The sequence below is a fragment of the Podarcis cretensis genome (assembly GCF_951804945.1).
Source record: "Podarcis cretensis genome assembly, chromosome: 17".
Lineage (NCBI taxonomy): Eukaryota > Metazoa > Chordata > Lepidosauria > Squamata > Lacertidae > Podarcis > Podarcis cretensis.
The window spans coordinates 35,682,266-35,704,045 of record NC_137187.1 but is presented as its reverse complement, the minus strand read 5'-3'; the positions used below and the strand labels follow the sequence as shown (position 1 = coordinate 35,704,045).

The 21,780-nt window shown below is 46.9% G+C and overlaps 1 protein-coding gene and 1 long non-coding RNA gene across 4 annotated transcripts in view; both read left to right on the top strand.

Moving 5' to 3' along the window:
* The window catches only part of LOC307206797, a 129,251-nt gene that overhangs the window by 12,225 nt on the left and 95,246 nt on the right, over positions 1 to 21,780 (top strand). The window contains exon 2 of the long non-coding RNA XR_013834503.1: positions 1,164 to 1,787. This is a non-coding gene — a long non-coding RNA (uncharacterized lncRNA). The remainder of the gene's footprint in view (positions 1 to 1,163; positions 1,788 to 21,780) is intronic.
* NANOS3 (nanos C2HC-type zinc finger 3) lies at positions 18,629 to 21,201 on the top strand. Of its 3 annotated transcripts, none has more exons than XR_013834479.1 (2): positions 18,629 to 19,557; positions 20,748 to 21,201. XR_013834479.1 is itself a non-coding variant. In XM_079960179.1 (2 exons), the coding sequence occupies exon 1, from the start codon at positions 19,056 to 19,058 to the stop codon at positions 19,479 to 19,481; it is 426 nt and encodes a 141-aa protein (XP_079816305.1). In that variant the 5' UTR covers positions 18,629 to 19,055; the 3' UTR covers positions 19,482 to 19,492; positions 20,748 to 21,201. The 3 variants fall into 3 exon arrangements, 1 of the variants encoding a protein (XP_079816305.1); XR_013834480.1 differs by having other exon boundaries at positions 18,629 to 19,977; XM_079960179.1 differs by having other exon boundaries at positions 18,629 to 19,492.

Sequence of the window (21,780 nt, the reverse complement as noted above, 5' to 3'; positions counted from 1 at the left end):
TCATCACTGTTTCTCACTGTGCAAGGGAGGATTTCCATAAGAATGAGTGCACAGTTGAGAGGGGAAACATGAGCTTCTCAGATCCCATGCGCCCTCTACTGGAAAGGTTCAAGAGTGCCAAGCGGGGATTTTTGGTTGTGGGTGAAACATTAGTAGAACTGAAAGAAAATATAAAACATATATATTTAGACAAGATTTTGGCAGGGTAGTTATTTGGAGATCAGTCTCCTTATTCCATTTTGCTTTTAAAATGGCTTTGTTGTGTGTTGATGTATATTTAAACTGAAGGGGTGTATAGGTGCATCTGCTACAGTGGAATGGGATGCGGGTGGTGCTGTGGGTTAAACCACAGAGCCTAGGACTTGCCAATCAGAAGGTCAGTGGTTCGAATCCCCGCGATGGGGTGAGCTCCCGTTGTTCAGTCCCAGTTCCTGCCAACCTAGTAGTTCAACAGCACATCAAAGTGCAAGTAGATAAATAGGTACCACTGCGGTGGGAAGGTAAACGGCGTTTCCATGCACTGCTCTGGTTCGCCAGAAGCGGCTTAGTCATGCTGGCCAAATGACCCGGAAGTTATACACCGGCTCCCTCGGCCGGTAAAGCGAGATGAGCACTGCAACCCCAGAGTCGGCCACAACTGGACCTAATGGTCAGGGGTCCCTTTACCTTTACCTTTTACTACAGTGGAACCTCTATTTGCAGCCATAATCCGTTCCGGAGGTCTGTCTGGGGGTTGAAACGGGTCGCTGGGAGAGGCGCCATTGTGCGCAGGCACGGGTGGCAATTGCCCGCTTCTGCAAAGGGCGATTGCCCGCTTCTGCAGATGTGTAAATGGCGATCGCCACTCCTGTGCATGCGCAAATGGCAGCAAACCCGCCAGTTATTTCTGGGTTTCCCGAGGTTGCGACTTGGAACAACTGTAAGAACAGGCGGTGGTAAGTAGAGTCTCGACTGTATTGTGAAGAGCATAGATATTGAAACAAAGTAAACCGATTCCAGCCACGAACTATGCCTAGATCAGGGTGTGTGTGTGTGTGTGTGTGTGTGTGTGTGTACATACACATATGTAATGATGGTGGAATTGTAAAGAGTGAAGTCAGCAGGAAATTAATGTTGCCGGTATTGGTTAACCTTGTTCTCTGTCCTTTTTCTCTTCTTTGCAGAGAATTCTTCTGCTGCCACTGTTGTCTTTCCAACCAGCTGCCTCCTCTGCGGGAAGCCACCTGGCGAAGAATTGGCAGGAGGAGCTTCAAACCAAAACATCCCAGGGATTCCCAAGGAAGGAGCCAGCCAAGCTGCCTTCCCCGAGGACAGCAACCTGTTCCATTGCTCCTGCTCCATGTTTTGTGTTCTCCTTGTGGAGTGGCTGAAGCTGGCCTGCTAACCAGTCTGAAAAGAGGGGTGGCATGGCACCCTGAAGACCCGTTAGCTCATTGTGATGCCTGACTGATGAGCCACAGTTGCATGGTTGTCGTGAGTAAGCCTATGTGCATAGCATGCTCATGGCAACATACCATGTGAGCAGTTTATTAGACCAGCTCGGGAGACAATAACATAGGAAACAGCTTGCATCTGAGCAGACTATTTTATTTGTCCATTTAGCCCAGTGTTATCTTTCTGTGCTCTGACAGGCAGAGGCACTTCAGAATCTCAGGCAGAGAGAGTTCTTTCCCATCAAAGCAGGGTGCTTCCAGATCATGGGTAGCCAAACTAGGGGCCGGATGCGGCCCAATCGCCTTCTAAATCTGGCCCACAGACCATCCAGGAATCAGCGTGTTTTTACATGAGTAGAATGTGTCCTTTTTAGTTAAAATGCATCTCTGGGTTATTTGTGGGGCCTGCCTAGTGTTTTTACATGAGTAGAATGTGTGCTTTTATTTAAAATGCATTATTTGTGGGGCATAGGGACGCAGGTGGCGCTGTGGGTAAAAGCCTCAGGGCCTAGGACTTGCCGATCGAAAGGTCGGCGGTTCGAATCCCCGCGGCGGGGTGCGCTCCCGTTGCTCGGTCCCAGCGTCTGCCAACCTAGCAGTTTGAAAGCACCCCCGGGTGCAAGTAGATAAATAGGGAGCGCTTACTGGCGGGAAGGTGAACGGCGTTTCCGTGTGCTGCGCTGGCTCGCCAGATGCAGCTTTGTCACGCTGGCCACGTGACCCGGAAGTGTCTCTGGACAGCGCTGGCCCCCGGCCTCTTAAGTGAGATGGGCGCACAACCCTAGAGTCGGACACAACTGGCCTGTACGGGCACGGGTACCTTTACCTTTTATTTGTGGGGCATAGGAATTCATTCATTTGCTTTGTCAAAATATAGTCCGGCTCCCCACAAGGTCTGAGGGACAGTGGACTGGCCCCTTGCTGAAAAAGTTTGCTGACCCCTGTTCCTGATGAACTGTCTTTTGAACATTCATCCTGACTTGTTTGCATGGAGGTTAGATCCTGAGCCCGCCAGCATTGCACATTTAAAGCAGCATCTTATCACTTTTAAAAGCCATGGCTTCCCTCAAAGAATTATGGGAAGTATAGTTTGTTAAGGATACTTAGAGTTGTTAAAAGGTAAAGGTAAAGGACCCCTGACAGTTAAGTCCAGTCGCAGACGACTATGGGGTTGCGGCGCTCATCTTGCTTTACAAGCCGAGGGAGCCGGTATTTGTCCGCAGACAGTTTTTCCAGGTCATGTGGCCAGCATGACTAAGCTGCTTCGGGCACAACGGAACACCGAAACCAGAGCAGTGCATGGAAACACCATTTACCTTGCCGCCAGAGCGGTACCTATTTATCTACTTGCACTTTGACATGCTTTTGAACTGCTAGGTTGGCAGGAGCTGGGACCAAGCAGCGGGAGCTCACCCCATTGTAGGGATTCGAACCCCCAACCTTCTGATTGGCAAGTCCAAAAGGCTCAGTGGTTTAGACCACAGTGCCACCCGTGCTGAGTTGTTAGGAGATCCATATTCACCTCACAGAGCTACAGTTCTCAGAGTTCCCTGGAAAAGAGGGTTTGATCACTCTGAGAAGTGTTATCTCTGTGAGGAGGATGGGGGTCTCCTAAAAACTCACTAAGGTGTGCTGAGCTGTGCTAGGCTTACCTGCCCGATATGGCAGATGTTGAAACCTCACCTCTTGAAGAGATGAAAGATCAGGGCCAAGAATCATCCGCACATGTGGAGTTTATGTAACTAGTTAGTTTTCCCCCACTCCCAGATATGTCAGATTTTAGGCACTTAGAATAAAGATGGAAGAATCTGAAGGAAGACTTAAAAAGTCTCAGGGCAATCCTATGTATGCTGAATTAAGTCAAACTGTGTTCAACCCTCAGGTAAGCCTGCATAGAATTTTTGCCTACTGAAACTGAACCAGGAAGTCTTGGGTCCAAAACCTAGCCCTGTCATGAAATCACCTGGTGGCCTTAAGCGAGCAATTACCAAAAGGGCAGAAGAAAAGCTATCCTTAGCTTTCTCTATGAATTTGCCATCTAAGTTGTTTAGTGTTTAGTGAATTCCATAGTTTAGTGAAGAATGGTAAAGAAACCTATCCATTCTGAAGGAAATCAGCCCTGAGTGCTCACTGGAAGGACAGATCCTGAAGCTGAGGCTCCAATACTTTGGCCACCTCATGAGAAGAGAAGACTCCCTGGAAAAGACCCTGATGTTGGGAAAGATGGAGGGCACAAGGAGAAGGGGACGACAGAGGACGAGATGGTTGGACAGTGTTCTCAAAGCTACCAGCATGAGTTTGACCAAACTGCGGGAGGCAGTGGAAGACAGGAGTGCCTGGCGTGCTCTGGTCCATGGGGTCACGAAGAGTAGGACACAACTAAACGACTAAACAAGTAAAGAAATGCTTAATTTTGTTTGTCCTGAATCTTCCAACATTCAGCTTCATTGCACAGCCAGCAAAGTTCTAGAACTGAGAGAGAGGAAGTCAATGCTTTTTGTTTTTGCTCCCCCCCTCCGAAAAAATAGTTAAAAACCTTTTTTGGTGGTGTTAGCCAAAAAAAGGTTAACAGATTTTGTGTCTGGATTTTCGCTTTTTGAAATATGGCGAAAAGATGTCTTATCTCTTTCAGTCTCAGTCATTATCTTTCAGTCTCAGTGGGAGGATAACAACAGGGTCCTGGAGAGGATTATTCGAGTTAATGTTTCTTAGTGTAGCACTTTGAAATGCTAAGGACGGGTGCTAAGTATTGTTATTGTTGGCTGATGTTGGTTAGGAGTTAAGAGGTGAAGAGAGTGTGAACTGTGTGTGGAGTGGGGGGGGGGACAGTGTTCTTTCTTTTTCAGGGCAAGATATTAAGAAGATAGGGCTGCAAGCTCCACAGGTGTCCAACTCCAGGCTATTGGGCTTCCTCACAGCTCCCACCTAAGATGACACCGGAAGAGGGAGACTGATTGCCTAGGAGAAGGGACGAAGGTGGCTCTCCTGATGCATTTTCCAGAAGGCTGCCTGCAAGAGCCATGTTATCTGGCAGCCTCAAAAATGAGAGCCTTGTGGCACCGTAAAGACTAACAAATTTATTATGGCAATCAGCTTTTGTGGACCCGAGCTGATTGCCATAATAAATTGGTTCGTCTCTTCCTACAAATTGCCTGGCTTGGCTGTCTGCAGTTCACTGCTGCCATTTGTTTATTGCCAGCAAAATCTTTGTTGTTGGTGGAGGAAGGTGGTGACTGTGACAGAGGAAGGTCTGCTGGTTTATTGAGATGGGGGGAGGGAGGCTGGCTACCTGCTCTTGGGGCTAGAGGGTGGGGTTTTCCCTTATCCTCTGCCCCACTCCATAGGGCTGAACAGCAGCCATTCATATAGGAGAGGTAAGTAAAGGGGAGGACACCTTACAGGTGCAGACTGAACCTGCTCCATGTCTCTGGTGACCCCCAGTGCTTGGGATAAGGGGTGGGTTTTGCTCCCTTTCCTGCCTCACAGCCAGCTGGTCTTGTTTTGCATGACACTGACTATCCCTCTGCACCTTGTCCAGTCCTGGATTCTACTTCACATTTCTATCCCTCCCCTTCCTCCAGGATGCTCAATGTTACCACTCTGCCCCCCCCCCCCGGCAATGTCCTTTTATCCTCAGAACATGATTTTCATGAGATTATCCCTCTTTGCCTTCAAGATGACCCTGCAAGGTCGATTAGGCTGTGAAAAGGGCAGCTGCCCTGCGATTGCTCTGGGAAAGGACATGAAGCGAGCAAGAAACAAAATCCCAGTCCTAGTCCAATGTTGTGCCCATTGAATCACACTGGCTATTTCTCTCTCTCTCAAAAGTGGCATCCAGACAGTCCCACAGGGCAGAGGCTGGACGCCCTAAGACTGATGCTGTAACTGGCTCTTTCCTCACTATGTTGCAACCAGCACCCAAAAAACTGAGCATCTCATTGTTGCATGAGCCTACAGTGGTACCTCTAGTTACGAACTTCATTTGTTCCGGAGGTCCGTTCTTAACCTGAAACTCTTCTTAACTAGAGGTGTGCTTTTGTGTGCTTTTGCTAATGGGGCCTCTTGCTGCTGCTGCGCCGCCGGCACACAATTTCCGTTCTCATCCTGGGGCAAAGTTCTCAACTCGAGGTAACTCTTCCAGGTTAGCGGAGTTTGTAACCTGAGGCGGTTGTAACTCGAGGTACCACTGTATTTACATGACATGATAAAACTTTATTCACTTTAGCCAATGGCCATAGCAACAATAAAGCATTACAGTATACGCAGAAAGGGAAATTTGATATAAGAGCATAATTTAAAGTCCTGAATCAGCAGTCAGTCAGTGGCCCTTATTCTGATTGCTCCTGCTATGAACCTAGCAACCTTTGCTGTTATCTGCTCATTTTGATCTGATAGAAGAAAGGACATTGTGGCAGTGGTTGAGCGCCCTGGGATGGTTAGTACAAGTGGGGTGATGATCTCATTCCTCTGATCTTTGTAGAGAGTACAGGACAGGAGGATGTGTGCCACTGTTTTGGTATTACCGTCTCCACAGGGGCAAAGACATTTCTCAGACGGGATCTTTTGGAATCGACCCTCAAGTACCGCAAATGGCAGAACATCCAGTCTTGCAGGTGTAAAAGCACATCTATATTTTGGGATAATAAGTTTGTGCAGATATGGGGCCAGAGAATCACATGACAGCCAGTGGTCCTGATCCAAAGAAGGCTGAGAGCTTTCCTTTCATCATCAGCCTCCAATGGAAACAACAAACCAGCTTCTTCAACTTCCCTAAAGAGCAGTTGGCTTGCTTGGCGCAAGAGTTACATAAAGGGGAACTCAGAGGGAGTTGCAGGGAGTGGCTCCCCGGCTTAGATGTCATCTACACGCAGCTACATGGCAGGCAGAAATTCAAGAGGTGATGTTGTTTGCCCTTGCCAGACTAAGATGGTTTGGGGTTTTTTGTTGCCCATCCTATAGCTGTTAAAAACCACAGTGTCTCTGTCACAAAAAAGGTTGAGTGGGCCTGCTCACAATTCTGCAAAGCAGCCGAGGCTGCAGAATGGAACATTTATGCTCTGGTGATATATCTGTTATTTCCTTCACTCTTGCAAGAGCCCTGAAAGGTAGGTGTGCTTTGTTTTTGCTTTTTCCTCCTGTGTGTGGCATTGAGGCTAATACAGCATCCTATACAATCTGCTTCATCATCACCTGTTTTAACATCCACCTCTCTCTGTCTGTCTGTCTGTCTGTCTGTCTGTCTGTCTGTCTGTCTGTCTCTTTCTCTCTCGTACACGAAGCAAAAGAGAGGGTCTCGTGGAACATTCAACGCTGTCGGTGAGTTTTGTCACTGGGGTCAAACCATCGACTGTTGAGTGTACCTTGTGGCCTGTGCAGCACTTGGAAGCGAAGGAAGCTACCAGCCAAAGGACAGCCGAGTTGGCGGAGTTGAGAGTGCAAAGAAATGGCTTGCTAAGCAGCGGGTGCTCAGCTTAGAGAAATGTAAAGTTGTGTGACAGGTATGTCTGCAAGGAGATCTGAAGCAGGACTCGCTTCAGTTTATTTCAATTGGACATGTCAAACCTACGTTCGCCAGGATGCTCATTGTCACGATGCAACTTGCTCTCTTCCATTTTACCCTGTGCATTCATACAAGCCAGATATTTGCATCAGTAGTGCAAAAGAAGGTGATTTAAACTCCATGGATGAAAATGTCAAGGTGTGTATGTAAACTTCATCTGCTTACGTGATATCATCAGAGGGGTCTGTGCATGACCCATGCATCTCTAGGGCTCCCAGTTCTGCCCTCTTGCAACCTAGACACTGTTCTGATTCAGTGGAAGCCTAGGCAGCCGTGGTTCCTCAAACCTTCAAGAAGGTACGCAGAGATTTTCAGTAGCCCTCCCTGCCTCTGACCAGAACACCACATTAGAAGGCAGGGTCATTGGCACATGCCAAAGCAGACACTAATAAATTGCTAACACCACCACATCTTCCCCAACCATGGGCCTAGCCAGGGGGGTGCAGTTGCTCCCCACCAAGTAAATAAATAAAGATACTTAACTAACTGACCAATACCTCAAGGACCACCTCTTTCCATATGAACCTACCCAGACCCTGAGATCATCTTCTGAGGCCCTTCTTTGTGTGCCGCCTCCTCCTCGAGAGGTCTGGAGGGTGGCAACACGAGAACAGGGCCTTCTCTGCAGTGGCTCCCCGTCTGTGGAATGCTCTCCCCAGGGAAGTTTGCCTGGTGCCTTCATTATACACCTTTAGGCGCCAAGCAAAATCTCCTTTTTAACCAGGCCTTTGATTGATTGGATTTAGCATCCTATGCCCTTTAAATTGTGGTTTTCTTGGGGGAGGGTTATTGAGTTGTTGTCTTTATTTTGATTATATATTTTGTGGTTTTATATATTTTGTTCTGAGAACTCCCCTGAGACCTCCAGGTATAGGGCAGTATATAAATTCAACAAATAATAATAATAATTCCGTCCCAGATAACTCAGTTCTGCCCCCCCCCCCCAATAAAGCCTTTCCTGATAAAATAAATCCTGGCTACGCCCATATCCCCAACCCTATTTTAAACCCTGAATTCTTATTCTGGTTCTGATGACCTACAACAAGGGTGGGCAACCTTCTTTCAAGTTAGGGCCACATTCAAGAGCTGTGGAGACTGGTCTATTAATAATAATAATAGGGCAAGTGGGGCACTGCCCACCAATCTCAGTCTGTCCTCACCCCACCCATGACCTGTCTGCCTTCTAACCTATTCATGAGATTGCTCTGGCTGTCAGCTTTTTAGTCTCAGGGTCTTGTAGAGCTCAGCAGGGAAGAGGATGAGGGCAAAACTAACATTAGTTGACTCTGAATGTCCTTTGCTTAGGCTGCACCTATCATTTGGACTCCCTGTATTCTGTCCCACCAATCTCCATGTGCCCCAGGCACAAAACAGGCTGAAGGCCAGGATTTTCCATGACCAGAACTTAGGAGTGTCCTGCAGGCTGCGATTCTACTATGTCCCTTGTTTCTTTCTAAACGTTCAAAGGGGCAGGTGTTTGTTTTTTTCCTTTTTCATCTTTGGGCCTTGGCTTCTTCCCCAGGAACTGGAGCACTTTAAAACACACATACACACCCACCCCATGTAATTCTCTGTAAAATCCTGTCACCAGGACATCGGCTATCTTCAGAGTTTTGGAAAGCTAGAAAGTCACAATCAACATTCATTCTGTCGGTGGGTTGTGATGCTGGAGGAGAAGCTCACTGATCAGTGAATGCAACTGTGGCTGGAAGGCACACACAGTACCAGCATGTTCCAGGAGACAGTGCGTCAGGATGGAAGGGGCAAAAACAGTTTCACCACAAGGCCACCTTTCCTCAGTGGACTGTTCCTACCTGCACATACAGTTCAAGAACAGTCCTGTACTGCCTGAAGATCCTATAAGGAGGAGTCAGCATTAATAATAATAATATTTTATTTATACCCCACCCTTCCCGGTTTAAAAACCAGGCTCACGGCGGCTAACAGCAAATATAAAACATTGATTAAAATGTGACTTAAAAACAGCATAAAATACAACATAAGTGCAGCATCAATGTCAATAAAATTCAAGAATTCAGGAGTCATTTTTTTGGGCGGGGACCCCAATCTATAAACATCAAATGATTACCAGGGCTAATTGGCCAAGTTGGTCCTACTAGGGCCAGCAAGGAGACCAGGGAAGAGTTTAAATGTGGGGTCCCAGAATGGTTTCTTCATAGAAAAGGGAAAGGGAACATAGGATCAGGCTAATTCAAATTGAAGACCAGACAGCATAGCTCTGTCTCACAGGCCCTGCAGAAGGAGATAAAGTCCTGCAGGGCCCTAGTCTCGTGGGACAGCATTCCACCAGGTCAAAGCCATCACTGAAAAAGCCCTGGCCCTGGTGAAGGATAGTCTGGCTTCTTTAGGGCCCAGGACCTTTAAACTATTATTATTCATGGACCTTAGGGTCCTCTGCGGGACATACACATCTACAGAAATCTGGGTCAAATCCAGCCCAAAACTCAGCCTTGAGGGCCAATAGGTGTGGTCAATGTAGTGTCAGAGAGCCAGATTTCATGTTTTTAACAAATGTAGTGGATAATTGCAAACGTCTCTACATAAAATAAATATGTGACCCTTTTTTGACTAAAGGTAAACATGCACAGAAGTGGACTGGAATATCTCAAAGGCTTCCCCTCTCCTCAACATTTCTGTCGTTCAGTAGCCTGCCTAAAAGCTATGCAGGCTTTCTGCTAGCGTTAGAAATGAGGGACAGGTCTGTTCTTGTGGAATATGGTAAATAAATTTGTTTTCCATGAGTGATTATTAACTTAATATTGGTAGGGTGTTCACATCCGTAGGGCAGTATTTGCCCCAAAACAGGTTCTGCCTTAGAAGTAGAGATGGAGACAGCTTGGGGTTTAGAGACATCTAGGGGGCTCCCTTGTCCTTCAATGTGGTCAGGAAACCCTGGCCCACTCCTATCCATGTTTTGACCCAGTGGAGAAGAGAGTCCTGCTACTCCTCTGCCCTCAAGGTGAGGACGATTTTTCAGATACAGTGGTACCTCGGGTTACATGCGCTTCAGGTTACATACGCTTCAGGTTACAGACTCCGCTAACCCAGAAATAGTACCTTGGGTTAGAAACTTTGCTTCAGGATGAGAACAGAAATCGTGCTCCGGTGGCGCGGCAGCAGCAGGAGGCCCCATTAGCTAAAGTGGTGCTTCAGGTTAAGAACAGTTTCAGGTTAAAAACGGACCTCCGGAACGAATTGAGTACTTAACCCGAGATACCACTGTCCTAGGTAAGTAAAGTGTCGAAGGGGAAATTAGGCGATGACTGATATTTTTTCCTCTGCAGTGGGGGTTGTTCTGTGCTGTAAATTTCAGGTCTATTGCTGCACGCCACCCCAGTCTCCAAGTGGGGTGAGATTCCAGGGGTTCTCAGGGTCACCAATAGGTTCTAGGCTAGGGGTAGGCAACCTAAGGCCCGGGGGACGGATGCAGCCCATTCACCTTCTCAATCCGGCCCGCAGACAGTCCGGGAATCGGCGCGTTTTTACATGAGTAGAATGTGTCCCTTTTATTTAAAATGCATCTCTGGGTTATTTGTGGGGTCTGCCTGGTGTTTTTACATGAGTAGAATGTGTGCTTTTATTTAAAATGCATCTCTGGGTTATTTGTGGGGCATAGGAATTCATTTATTTTTTCTCTCCAAAATATAGTCCAGCCCACCACATGGTCTGCAGGACGGTGGACCAGCCCTCGGCTGAAAAAGGTTGCTGACCCCTGTTCTAGGCATTCATTTCATTTTGGAAATGAGGCACTGTGGAGCCTGTGATTATCACCCATCATCATTATTATTTATTAAATTGGTATACAGTGGTACCTCGGGTTACAGATGCCTCAGGTTACAGACTCCGCTAACCCAGAAATAGTACCTTGGGTTAAGAACTTTGCTTCAGGATAAGAACAGAAATCGTGCGGTGGCAGCAGGAGACCCCATTAACTAAAGTGGTACCTCAGGTTAAGAACAGTTTCAGGTTAAGAACGGACCTCCAGAACGAATTAAGTTCTTAATCTGAGGTACCACTGTACTGCCCTTCATCTGTAGATCTCAGGATGGCTTGCAGCATAAAAATGTGAGATAAAAAAATGCGGAATGAAAACAAAAACAAAGCAAACCAATAAACACCTCATATATACCACCTGAGCCTACGATGGAGGGGCTCACAGCATCAGCATCCCAAGAGGGATGCTCACAGCCTTGGATTCAAGCAGAGATTCAAGCATGGCTCCCTCTCTTTCTGCTTTTCCAGCCTGCCACTTTGCACCCAGCTTCCAGCTCACATAACTGCTAACTCTCAACTCTGGCTTTCTTCCTTCTGTGGTCTCTGCACCTCACCAGGAGGCTAGGCCTGGTTGGATTAGCTGTTAACATTGGCTGGTTGCAGGAATTTAGAGGTCTGGCACCCACAAACTCATAACACTATTACTGTACTACCAAATTTAGATATCGACTGAAAGCTGGTAACTGGTGTTTTGTTTTGTTGTTACTTTGCTATAAAATTCATCCTTTCATATGCAACTTCTTCAATAAAGATGTTCATTAAAAATAAATAAATCCAGAGGTTTGTCTTTTGCAAAAAGAAAATGTAGCAGATTTATTGTGAAGCTGCAATAAGCAATAGGTTTGTTACAACAAGACAGTTGTACAGAGATAGCAAGGGAGCTTTTGAATTCTCCAGAACTCTATTTCAGACTGGATATTAAAAGCAACAACAAAAAAATCTGGGAGGAGGAGTTAAAAGAAGAAAAGACGACAAGTCTTATGATTTGTAGCAAGGCTACAGATTTGCTCTGCCTTTGCTGTGACAGAATCTGTTATACACCTAGGATACAACACTTCCTGCACATCACATTTTAAGACTGCTACAAAGTGCTTTACCTTTGTAGACTTAAAAAAAAGGTTGCAAATACCGTCTTTCCACTATGCCCAGATTTCACTCCGTGTCCCCTGTCCTCCACAACCATCTTTGCTTTGTCCAGCTTGAAGACATGAACAAATCTTAACTATTTGTAACCTTTTTAGTTGATACTAGTAAATACAGCACCATATTGTGACTTTGGTTGTTTCACTTTCTTCCCTAATGCAGTGTTTCCCAACCTTGTGCCTCCAGCTGTTTTTGGACTACAATTCCCATCATCCCTTGCCACGGGTCTTGCTAGTCAGGGATGATGGGAGTTGTAGTTCAAAAACAGCTGGAAGCACAAGGTTGGGAAACACTGCCCTAATGGATCCCTATGGCTCTACCAACAATTTTGCATGTTTTGGAGATTTATTGAGGCATAATACATCAGAAAGCTCAGTCAGTAGAGCATGAGACGATTAATCTCAGCGTCATGGATTTGAGCCCCACATCGGGCAAAAAGGTTCTTGCATTGCAGACAGTGGTTGAAACTTCCGTTGTTCTAGGTGCATTTCGTGACAAGGAATTTCATTAGTGAGAGCGGTTTCTGAGCTCTAGGTGCAGTACTGCACCTAATATTTCAGATTAATACTAAAGAGTGGAAGGAAAGGAGAACCTTTTTCTGCCTTCTCACTTCCAGCTACTCTCTGAAGACAGGAGAAGAGACCCTCTTAAGAATATTAGGGGGGTGGGCTAGACCAGGGGTAGGCAATCTTAGGCCTGTGGGCCAGATGCGGCCCAATTGCCTTCTCAATCCAGCCCGTGTGCCTTCTCAATCCAGCCAGTGTGTTTTTACATGAGTAGAATGTGTCCTTTTATTTAAAATGCACCTCTGAGTTATTTGTGGGGCCTGCCTGGTGTTTTTACATGAGTAGAATGTGTGCGCCTGTTTAAAATGCATCTCTGGGTTGTTTGTGGGGCATAGGAATTCATTTGTTTTTGTTTTTCAAAATATAGTCTGGCTCACCACATGGTCTGAGGGACATTGGACCGGCCCACAGCTGAAAAAGGTTGCTGACCCCTGGTCTAGACCATGTGAACATAATATAGAGAAAATGAACATAATATGTTAGCTGCAGTTTGCTCATTTCAGCTTTGAATTCTTGTTATAAAGAAGTGCACCTAGACATTCCGTTGTTGCACCCATAACCTAGGTTTAAGGTGCCATTTAGCTCCTAGTTTCCATATCTCAGTTTCTAACACTATTTGCAGGGGTTGGACTAGATGGCCTTGTGCTGCCTTCCACTCAACGGTTTCATGATTCTATGAGTGAGCCCACTTCATGCATAAAGGTAATGGGACCCCTGACTGTTAGGTCCAGTCGCGGACGACTCTGGGGTTGCGGCGCTCATCTCGCTTTATTGGCTGAGGAAGCCGGTCATGTGGCCAGCATGACTAAGCCGCTTCTGGCGAACCAGAGCAGCGCACGGAAATGCCGTTTACCTTCCTGCCGGAGCGGTACCTATTTATCTACTTGCACTGGCATGCTTTCGAACTGCTAGGTGGGCAGGAGCAGGGACCGAGCGACGGAAGCTCACCCCGTCACGGGGATTCGAACCGCCAACCTTCTGATCGCCAAGCCCTAGGCTCTGTGGTTTAACCCACAGCGCCACCCGCGTCCCATCCACTTCATGCATAGTATACTGCAAATAGATCTGTACACTGCAAGCAGAGCAACTCTAAAAAGAAAAAAGCATTTGGTGTGGTTGATTATACCTCTTATAGCAATGTAGAGAACAGAGGAACTGTGGATTAGTGGTTTCTGGGCTTCCCATCCTAGGTTCATAACTTGTTCTGGCTGGGGTTATGCTAGTACAAAACTAGTACAATGCAAGCCAGCTTAGATCACTCTTGGTTGCACCAGGCCTTTGGGCAGTGGGACGGTACTATTGCTAGTTAGACACACACACCCTTGATGCCATCCACATATTTGGGATCATATTGTACGTGACATTGTGACCCGCTCTGTGACATTTAAGTGAAAGGTGGGATATAAATATTACTGCTGCTTACCTGGATAGTGCTGGGGCAAGGAAGGGCCACGTGGCATAATTGTACCAGCAGGACAGCTGCTGCCAATCGGGTGCTTTGGCCAGGGCAGGCACAGTGCCCAGTTGCCACCACCTTCCCCAGGGGTCAGCAACCTTTTTCAGCCGTGGTCTGGTACACTGTCCCTCAGACCTTGTGGGGCGCCAGACTATATTTTTTTTTTGGGGGGGGGGATGAATGAATTCCTATGCCCCACAAATAACCCAGAGATGCATGTTAAACAAAAGGACACATTCTACTCATGTAAACACACTGATTCCTGGACCATCCGCAGGCTGGATTGAGAAGGTGATTGGGCCGCATCCGGCCCCCGGGCCTTAGGTTGCCTACCCCTGACCTTCCCCAAACATCATGCAGGTAAGGAGCAGTAATGGCAGTGTCTGGAGGGCACCTCTCCCCCACCACGTGTCACTATAGTGGTACCTTGGGTTACAGACGCTTCAGGTTACAGACGCTTCAGGTTACAGACTCCGCCAACCCAGAAATAGTACCTCGGGTTAAGAACTTTGCTTCAGGATGAAAAAAGAAATCATGCTCCGGCGGCGCGGTGGCAGCAGGAGGCCCTATTAGCTAAAGTGGTGCTTCAGGTTAAGAACAGTTTCAGGTTAAGAACGGACCTCCGGAACAAATTACCGTAAGTATGTAACCAGAGGTACCACTGCATTTGAGGCGATGCAATACCTCTATTGGAACAGACCAAAAATCTCACAAAAGCACAGCAAGCTTCCAGGTTCTCCAGAGCTCTTCGCTGGGTAATATGTTACACAAAGCAAGGGGCAAGAGGGGGGGGGGGGGAATAAAAATCAGAATACCCCCTGATGGAGTACTCTTACAATAACTATTCAATAACAAAAGGAACCCGTCTCTGTGGTTCATACTTAGCATTTCACTGCTCCATTTCACAAATGGATTTGAACCCAGTTAACCTGGTAACGCAGGTGGCGCTGTGGGTTAAAGCCTCAGCGCCTAGGGCTTGCCGATCGAAAGGTCAGCGGTTCGAATCCCTGCGGCGGGGTGCGCTCCCGCTGCTCGGTCCCAGCGCCTGCCAACCTAGCAGTTCGAAAGCACCTCCGGGTGCAAGTAGATAAATAGGGACCGCTTACCAGCGGGAAGGTAAACGGCGTTTCTGTGTGCGGCTCTGGCTCTGGCTCTGGCCAGAGCAGCGATGTCACGCTGGCCACGTGACCCGGAAGTGTCTCCGGACAGCGCTGGCCCCTGGCCTCTTAAGTGAGATGGGCGCACAACCCCAGAGTCTGTCAAGACTGGCCCGTACGGGCAGGGGTACCTTTACCTTTACCTTTTTAACCTGGTAAAAAGCTTTCCTGAACCATGATATTCAATTTCCCCACTTGATTTCCTTGTATTTGCTGTTTTTATCACATTTCCTATAAGGCCCCCAGGTTTATTCACACAGGAGCTCCCCCCCCCCCCCCCCGCTGTCACCACCACTCACCTCTCAGTGTATTTGCTGAAAGCGTTATTGGCCAAGTTCTCCACATTGTAGTTTGAATAAACAAATAAATGTGTATTGACCATTCATTTAGTGCAGGGTGACTTAACTCCTGGCCCATGGACCTCGGAGTGTCTCCTGATTTGGCAGATTTGGTAGTTTTCCATTTAAACAGACAGACAAAAAAACCCTCTTATTTTTGCCTTTGTGGTGTTCCCTGAGCCTCCTCAAATGTCCTGTGTTAACGTATAGGCAATTTGCATGTCCTTAATCCTGTAATTCCACCCCCTCCTACAAATGGTTCCTGCTCAGTTATTTACATACCTATAATATTAAACAATAAGATCCAAACTCATTTATTAATGAATAGTATAAAGCAACATATCAAGGGAATCAGAAAAAATAAAAAGCAATTGTTAATTTAGTATAAACACTCCAATGAAAATTCTGGCTGTAATTTTAAAAATTGCCGTTTTCATGCCCCTGCTCAGTTCTGGTGTGTGTGAGCAGTCCAGCTTCATTACATTTTAGCGAAATCATTGTAGAAAAGGCTCCTTGCCCTTGCTGTGGGAGAGGAGAAACAGAGGCATTCTCCTCCACTCAGCATTGTACAATTAGTGAAAGTATTCCCATAAGAAGGGCATTCCATGAGCCAAGAAAAGGCTGATGAGCATCTGAAGGTGTTTTTCAGTGTACAAAATTCTACACCCCCCTTTTCTTTTGACAACAAAAATCTTATGACTGCAGCTTACAACCAAGACCCTTTAACTTTAAGGTAAAGGTAAAGGACCCCTGACAGTTAAGTCCAGTTGCGAACAACTCGGGGGTTGCAGCGCTCCCGACATTTGTCCGCAGTTTTTCCGGGTCATGTGGCCAGCATGACTAAGACGCTTCTGGTGAAACCAGAGCAGCGCACAGAAAAGCCACTTACCTTCCCACCGGAGTGGTACCTATTTATCTACTTGCAATTTTTGGTGTGCTTTCGAACTGCTAGGTTGGCAGGGACCAAGCAACGGGAGCTCACCCCGTCGCGGGGATTCGAACCGCTGACCTTTCAATCGGCAAGCCCAAGAGGCTCAGTGGTTTAGACCACAGCGCCACTTTAGCTGTGCCTTAAAACTAAAATCTGAGGTTCCTTGCACAGAAAAAGCAGGGTCAGGATCCAGTCAAACATAAGTCTTTGTGAAGTTTGCACACCCAACACACACTCTGGAGAATTAATTCCATTCCATACCAATCAAAATAATACATGATATTAGCAGGGCTGTACTGTTCTGTATAATTCGAGATATGAGATCACACACCTTGTTAATTTGTCTGCCTTTTTGGTTATAATTCAACATTTTCAATAAGGAATACATGCATAAATAAAAGGAATTAATTCCACTCAGCTCAGATTAGGTTCAGGCAGGAGGTCTCATAACCTTTTCAACACTTGATTAAGCTACTTCTACGTATTTCAATAAAGTGGACTTTTAAAATGCTAAATTTTGGCTAGCTTGTGCCCCACATTAATGTTCTCACTGTTATGGTAATAATGGTATACATTTTAAAAATGCATTGCACCATTATGATATTTGAACAGTACAGTTTACAGTGCACTGTGTACAGGACAGGTCAGTTTACATTGGTAACCTTAAAAGTTCCTGCAATTGCATCTGCTCGCATTAACCCCTTGCTTCCCCCTCCCCATCCTGTCACAATCTCTTCCCTACTGTTGCATTTAAGCTCCTTGAGTGACAGGATCATGAATTATGCCCTCATTTTATTTCATTTGCTTCTAAAACCCCGTCAGACACTACAGGTTGAATCCAAACTTCAATCCAGTTAAGCTAACATTGTAATTGTCTGGAAATTTAATAAGGACTAAATTAAACTCGGTTGGTGCCAATGATAACAAAGTGCAGCTAAAATGGTCAGGACCTAACTAACCTCGTGTACAGTATATTCATGGTGGCACACACACACACACACACACACACACAAAAGGTAATTGCTCCTCTGCTTAGTTTCTGACACAGAGCCAAACCATTCACCTTCCAATGGGGATGCTTTTATTGTGCTTTGCCACCAGCCAGACCTGAATGCAAGGCAGCTGTGCATTGCTGTGTTTTCCTTTGCTGTTGAAAGGGCAGCTTATTACCCCAACTGAGCACCAGCAGTTAGCATGGCATAGCCAGCAATTTGGATGGCTTAAAAAAAGAGGATGAAGCTATTAATAATAAATTGACATGTGGTATTAAGGTAACGCGGGTGGCGCTGTGGGTAAAAGCCTCAGCGCCTATGACTTGCCAATCGAAAGGTTGGCGGTTCGAATCCCCGCGGCGGGCTGCACTCCCGTCGCTCGGTCCCAGCGCCTGCCAACCTAGCAGTTCGAAAGCACGCCCGGGTGCAAGTAGATAAATAGGGACCGCTTACTACCGGGAAGGTAGACGGCGTTCCGTGTGCTGCGTTGGCTCGCCAGATGCAGCTTGTCACGCTGGCCACGTGACCCGGAAGTGTCTGCGGACAGCGCTGGCTCCCGGCCTCTAGAGTGAGATGAGCGCACAACCCTAGAGTCTGTCAAGACTGGCCCGTACGGGCAGGGGTACCTTTACCTTTATTAAGGTAAGAGGGGGAATGTGCAGGAGAAATTATTTTGACAAGCTATGCAAGGATGACGCTGTGGTCTAAACCGAAGAGCCTTGGGCTCGCCGATCGGAAGGTCGGCAGTTCAAATCCATGGGGTGAGCTCCCATTGCTCGGTCCCTGCTCCTGCCAACCTAGCAGTTCAAAAGCATGTCAAAGTGCAAGTAGATAAATAGGTACCGCTCCGGCGGGAAGGTAAACGGCATTTCCGTGCGCTGTTCTGGTTCGCCAGAAGTGGCTTAGTCATGCTGGCCACATGACCCGGAAGTTGTACACCGGCTCCCTTGGCCAATAAAGTGAGATGAGCGCCGCAACCCCAGAGTCGGCCACAACTGGATCTAATGGTCAGGGGTCCCTTTACCTTAACTTATGGACCTAAAGCCATTTGCACAGAACACAATATGTATTTTATCAAAGTACATCCAGTTTTTTTCCCTTTAATTTTTTTTTTTGGGGGGGGGCCAAGAGAGTGGGGCCCTAAGCTAGAGCTTGTTTAGTTTATGCGTAAATCCGGCACTGTGTGTGTGTGTGAGAGAGAGAGAGAGAGAGAGAGAGACGCACAGACGCTTACAACTTGCAAATTGCAATAAAGAAGCAACTCTTGAAGCCAAAGGCTGCGCTTCTTAGTTGGCGATTCTCTCTCTCCCTCCCCCCCCCCCATTCATTAAGTTCTTCTTACGTTTATCTGTGTTACGAAGCAAACAAAGAGACGGGAAAGGTACATACATCTCTTGTCTCCACTTTCAATTCATAGTCTTCTTTGCAGTTCGTTTAACATTCGGCGAGAGACACTTTTCTGCAGCTTCGCAGCCACGCCCTCAACTTTGCCAGGATGGCGACCCACAAGCGGCGGGGTGGGGGGCCGTGGGGCGAGCCAGACTTCTTGGCTCCAGGCTCCTTGACGGTGGGGGGCAATGGGAAGAGCTTCCCAGGCTATTGGCTCTGGGCGGAGGCCATAACGGCACATGGCTGCATTTAGGAGCGCCCAGGGCTCCGGCGACCAGCTCAGGCTGCGGCGATCATGGCGGCTTTCCAATTGTGGAGGGACTATTTCCAGCTGGCGCGCGTGGTGCAAGAGATGCGCTGGCGGAGCGCGAGGAGCAGCTGGCCGGGGGCTTTCGCGGACCAGGCGCCGCCGCCGCGCAAGGAGGCGCCCCCTGCCGGGGTTAGCAGGCCGGCGCGCCACTGCGCCTTCTGCAAGCACAACGGCGAGTCGAGGGCCATCTACGCGTCGCACGCGCTGAAGGACTCAGCCGGGAGGGTGCAGTGCCCGATCCTGAGAAATTACACTTGCCCTCAGTGCGGGGCATCTCAGGATCGGGCGCACACGAGGAAGTTCTGCCCTTTAACCAACAAGGGCTACACGTCCGTCTACAGCTGCATCCGGAATTCGGCCGGGAAGAAGGCAAGCAACTGCAAAACGAAGCCAGCCTTTCCTAAAACTTAAAAAATAAAAAGGTGGGAAGGGGAATATTATTCTCTCTCTCGTTTTCTCTTTCAGCAGCAAAGGTTCCAACCTGGTGGTAAGTACTCTTCCTCTTCCTATCCCCACCACCCCAGGCCGCCTTTGTCTGTTAAGTGCATCTGAAAAGCAAACTCTGAAATCCCACTATCCGAAATGGCCAGACCTTGTCTGGATGTTTAGGAGGAAAAAAGGCCCCCTGGGGTTGGGGAAGGAAAAGGAGGCGGATGAGGAGTTGAAAGGCGAGAATGGGTTTAGTCCTGTGGGCATCAGTGTCACCGTTTTTTGTATCCAAGTAACTTTTACTCAGAGTAAACCCATTGAAATGAACAGGGCTAAATTGTTTGTGACCTTTAGTGGGTCTGAGTAAGACTAAGGTGGATTCAATGTATAAAGAATAACTATTATTATTTGTCCTCCAAGAGCGATTGAGCGATATTCCGGTGCCGAGAGTTACTTTTCATCCTGGCTCACACTTCCCGTATGTGTGTGTGTGCCTGACAGTTTATTATTATTGTATTTACTACGTTTATATTCTCCTGTTTTCTTCCAAGGAGCTTGATAGCATACAGTTCTCCCTTTACTCATTGCATCCCCACAGCAACCCTATGAGGTAGGTTAGGCAGAGAGAGGAAGGGGTTGTGATCACCCAGTGAGCTTCATGGCCCAGAGGGGATTTGAACCTTCCTTCCCTGCCCCTGCTCAGAGTGTGTGTGTGTGTGTGTCTGGGAGGAAAGTGTTTGTGTATGTGTGACTGGGGCAGAGCCATATTCGCCAGATGGGAGGAAGGTTTACTGAGCATTCGTAGCATGCTGGTAAATGCCCAATTGCTCTTGCTTCACTCCTAGTGCAAGCAGGACAAGAAAAGGGTTGGTTTTGTGTTACTTCTGAACCAGGAACTGTGGCTTGTTTCTCTCTTGCAAGCCACAGCAGCCTGCCACCCTGAAGTGGCTTTCAAACCTGGAGGTTCCTGGGTTAAAATGAGTAAAAAATGTAGATAAGCCGCCATTGCCTGCCCTTGCTACTCTTACACCAAGGGTAGCCAATGTGAAGCTGTGCAAGTGTTGTTGGAATACAATTCCCCTTATCCCTCACCACTGGCCATGCTCCTGGGGTACGCCTGCTCTCCAGTATTTAGCCTCAAAGGATTCCTACAATTACAGCTGGGTACAAACTAGAAAAAAAATGCTGCATAGATTTCTGGTGAGGAAAATGTGATTGGGATTGTGTGCATTTTATCATCTCTTTCAGGTACATTTGCAGCTGTACCAGAGCTAGCACTTTTATTGAAGTCAAGGGAAACTTTGGATCTAATATACCGCAAGTGGTTGGTCTGCAGGAATCAACTGAAATATTCAGAAGGAACCTGGAGTGAAAAAGGAGAGAGGGAAAAATAGTCCAGGATGGCAACATTTACTTCAGGTGGTGCTGGCACATCACACCCAGGGCCTGGAAATGAATTCTCTCAGTACAATCACAATCAACTCACTCGCTATTCTTGTTTTTTAATCCAGCTACTCTTCCTGCTTGAATTATTTCACATTCATGTTATTACAGATGTCTGACTCAGTGTGAAGAGTGTCCACTTGAGACAAATGTTACCTAATTTCCCAAATCACCAGTCTGAAGTCTCCCAATATTTGTATTTGTTTAAAGTTTTGTTTAAATGCATGGTTGTTTTTCAAGTGATATTTGTTGACCAGGTTTTTTTGGTTGTTAAAATGTATGGTCAATACAGTAATTACTTTGTTTGGTTAATATTAAAGATGTGTCATTTTTCAAATGAATCGCTATGTAAGGCTTTACTGTTGGACAAGGAAGTTAGGGAGGGGCAGTTGAGGGGATTTAGATGAGGGGTCTTAGCATACTGTGATAAAGGGGCAAAGAATTATACCAGACTTGCAGCTGGTATAGTTAATTGCCCTCTTTTAAGTGAGAAAGTGCTGCATCCCACCCCACTTCCATCCTAGTGAGCAGCAGGGCTTGGGAAGCAGCAGTTCTGCCACCACAGAATCTTCCCCAATTTTAGAATTGTTCTGCCTGTGTAGAATGCAAAACACACAAGACACCATAAAGTAGGCAAGAATGAAAGTGCACAGCATTTTAAGCTCTATGGGTTAACATATGGAACAACTAAGTACACACATAACTCTTCCACTTGAAGTGAGGTTTAAAGTTACTAAAAATACAGCCAAAATACAGCATTTTCATTCCACTAACCTAGTTCATTTATAAACAATGAAATGGTTACACCAGAACCCTATAAATAATGGCATCATTCTGT

What these genes read in the sequence shown, in the direction of transcription:
- NANOS3 (XM_079960179.1), top strand. Translation starts at nt 19,056, where the DNA reads ATGGCGGCTTTCCAATTGTGGAGGGACTATTTCCAGCTGGCGCGCGTG.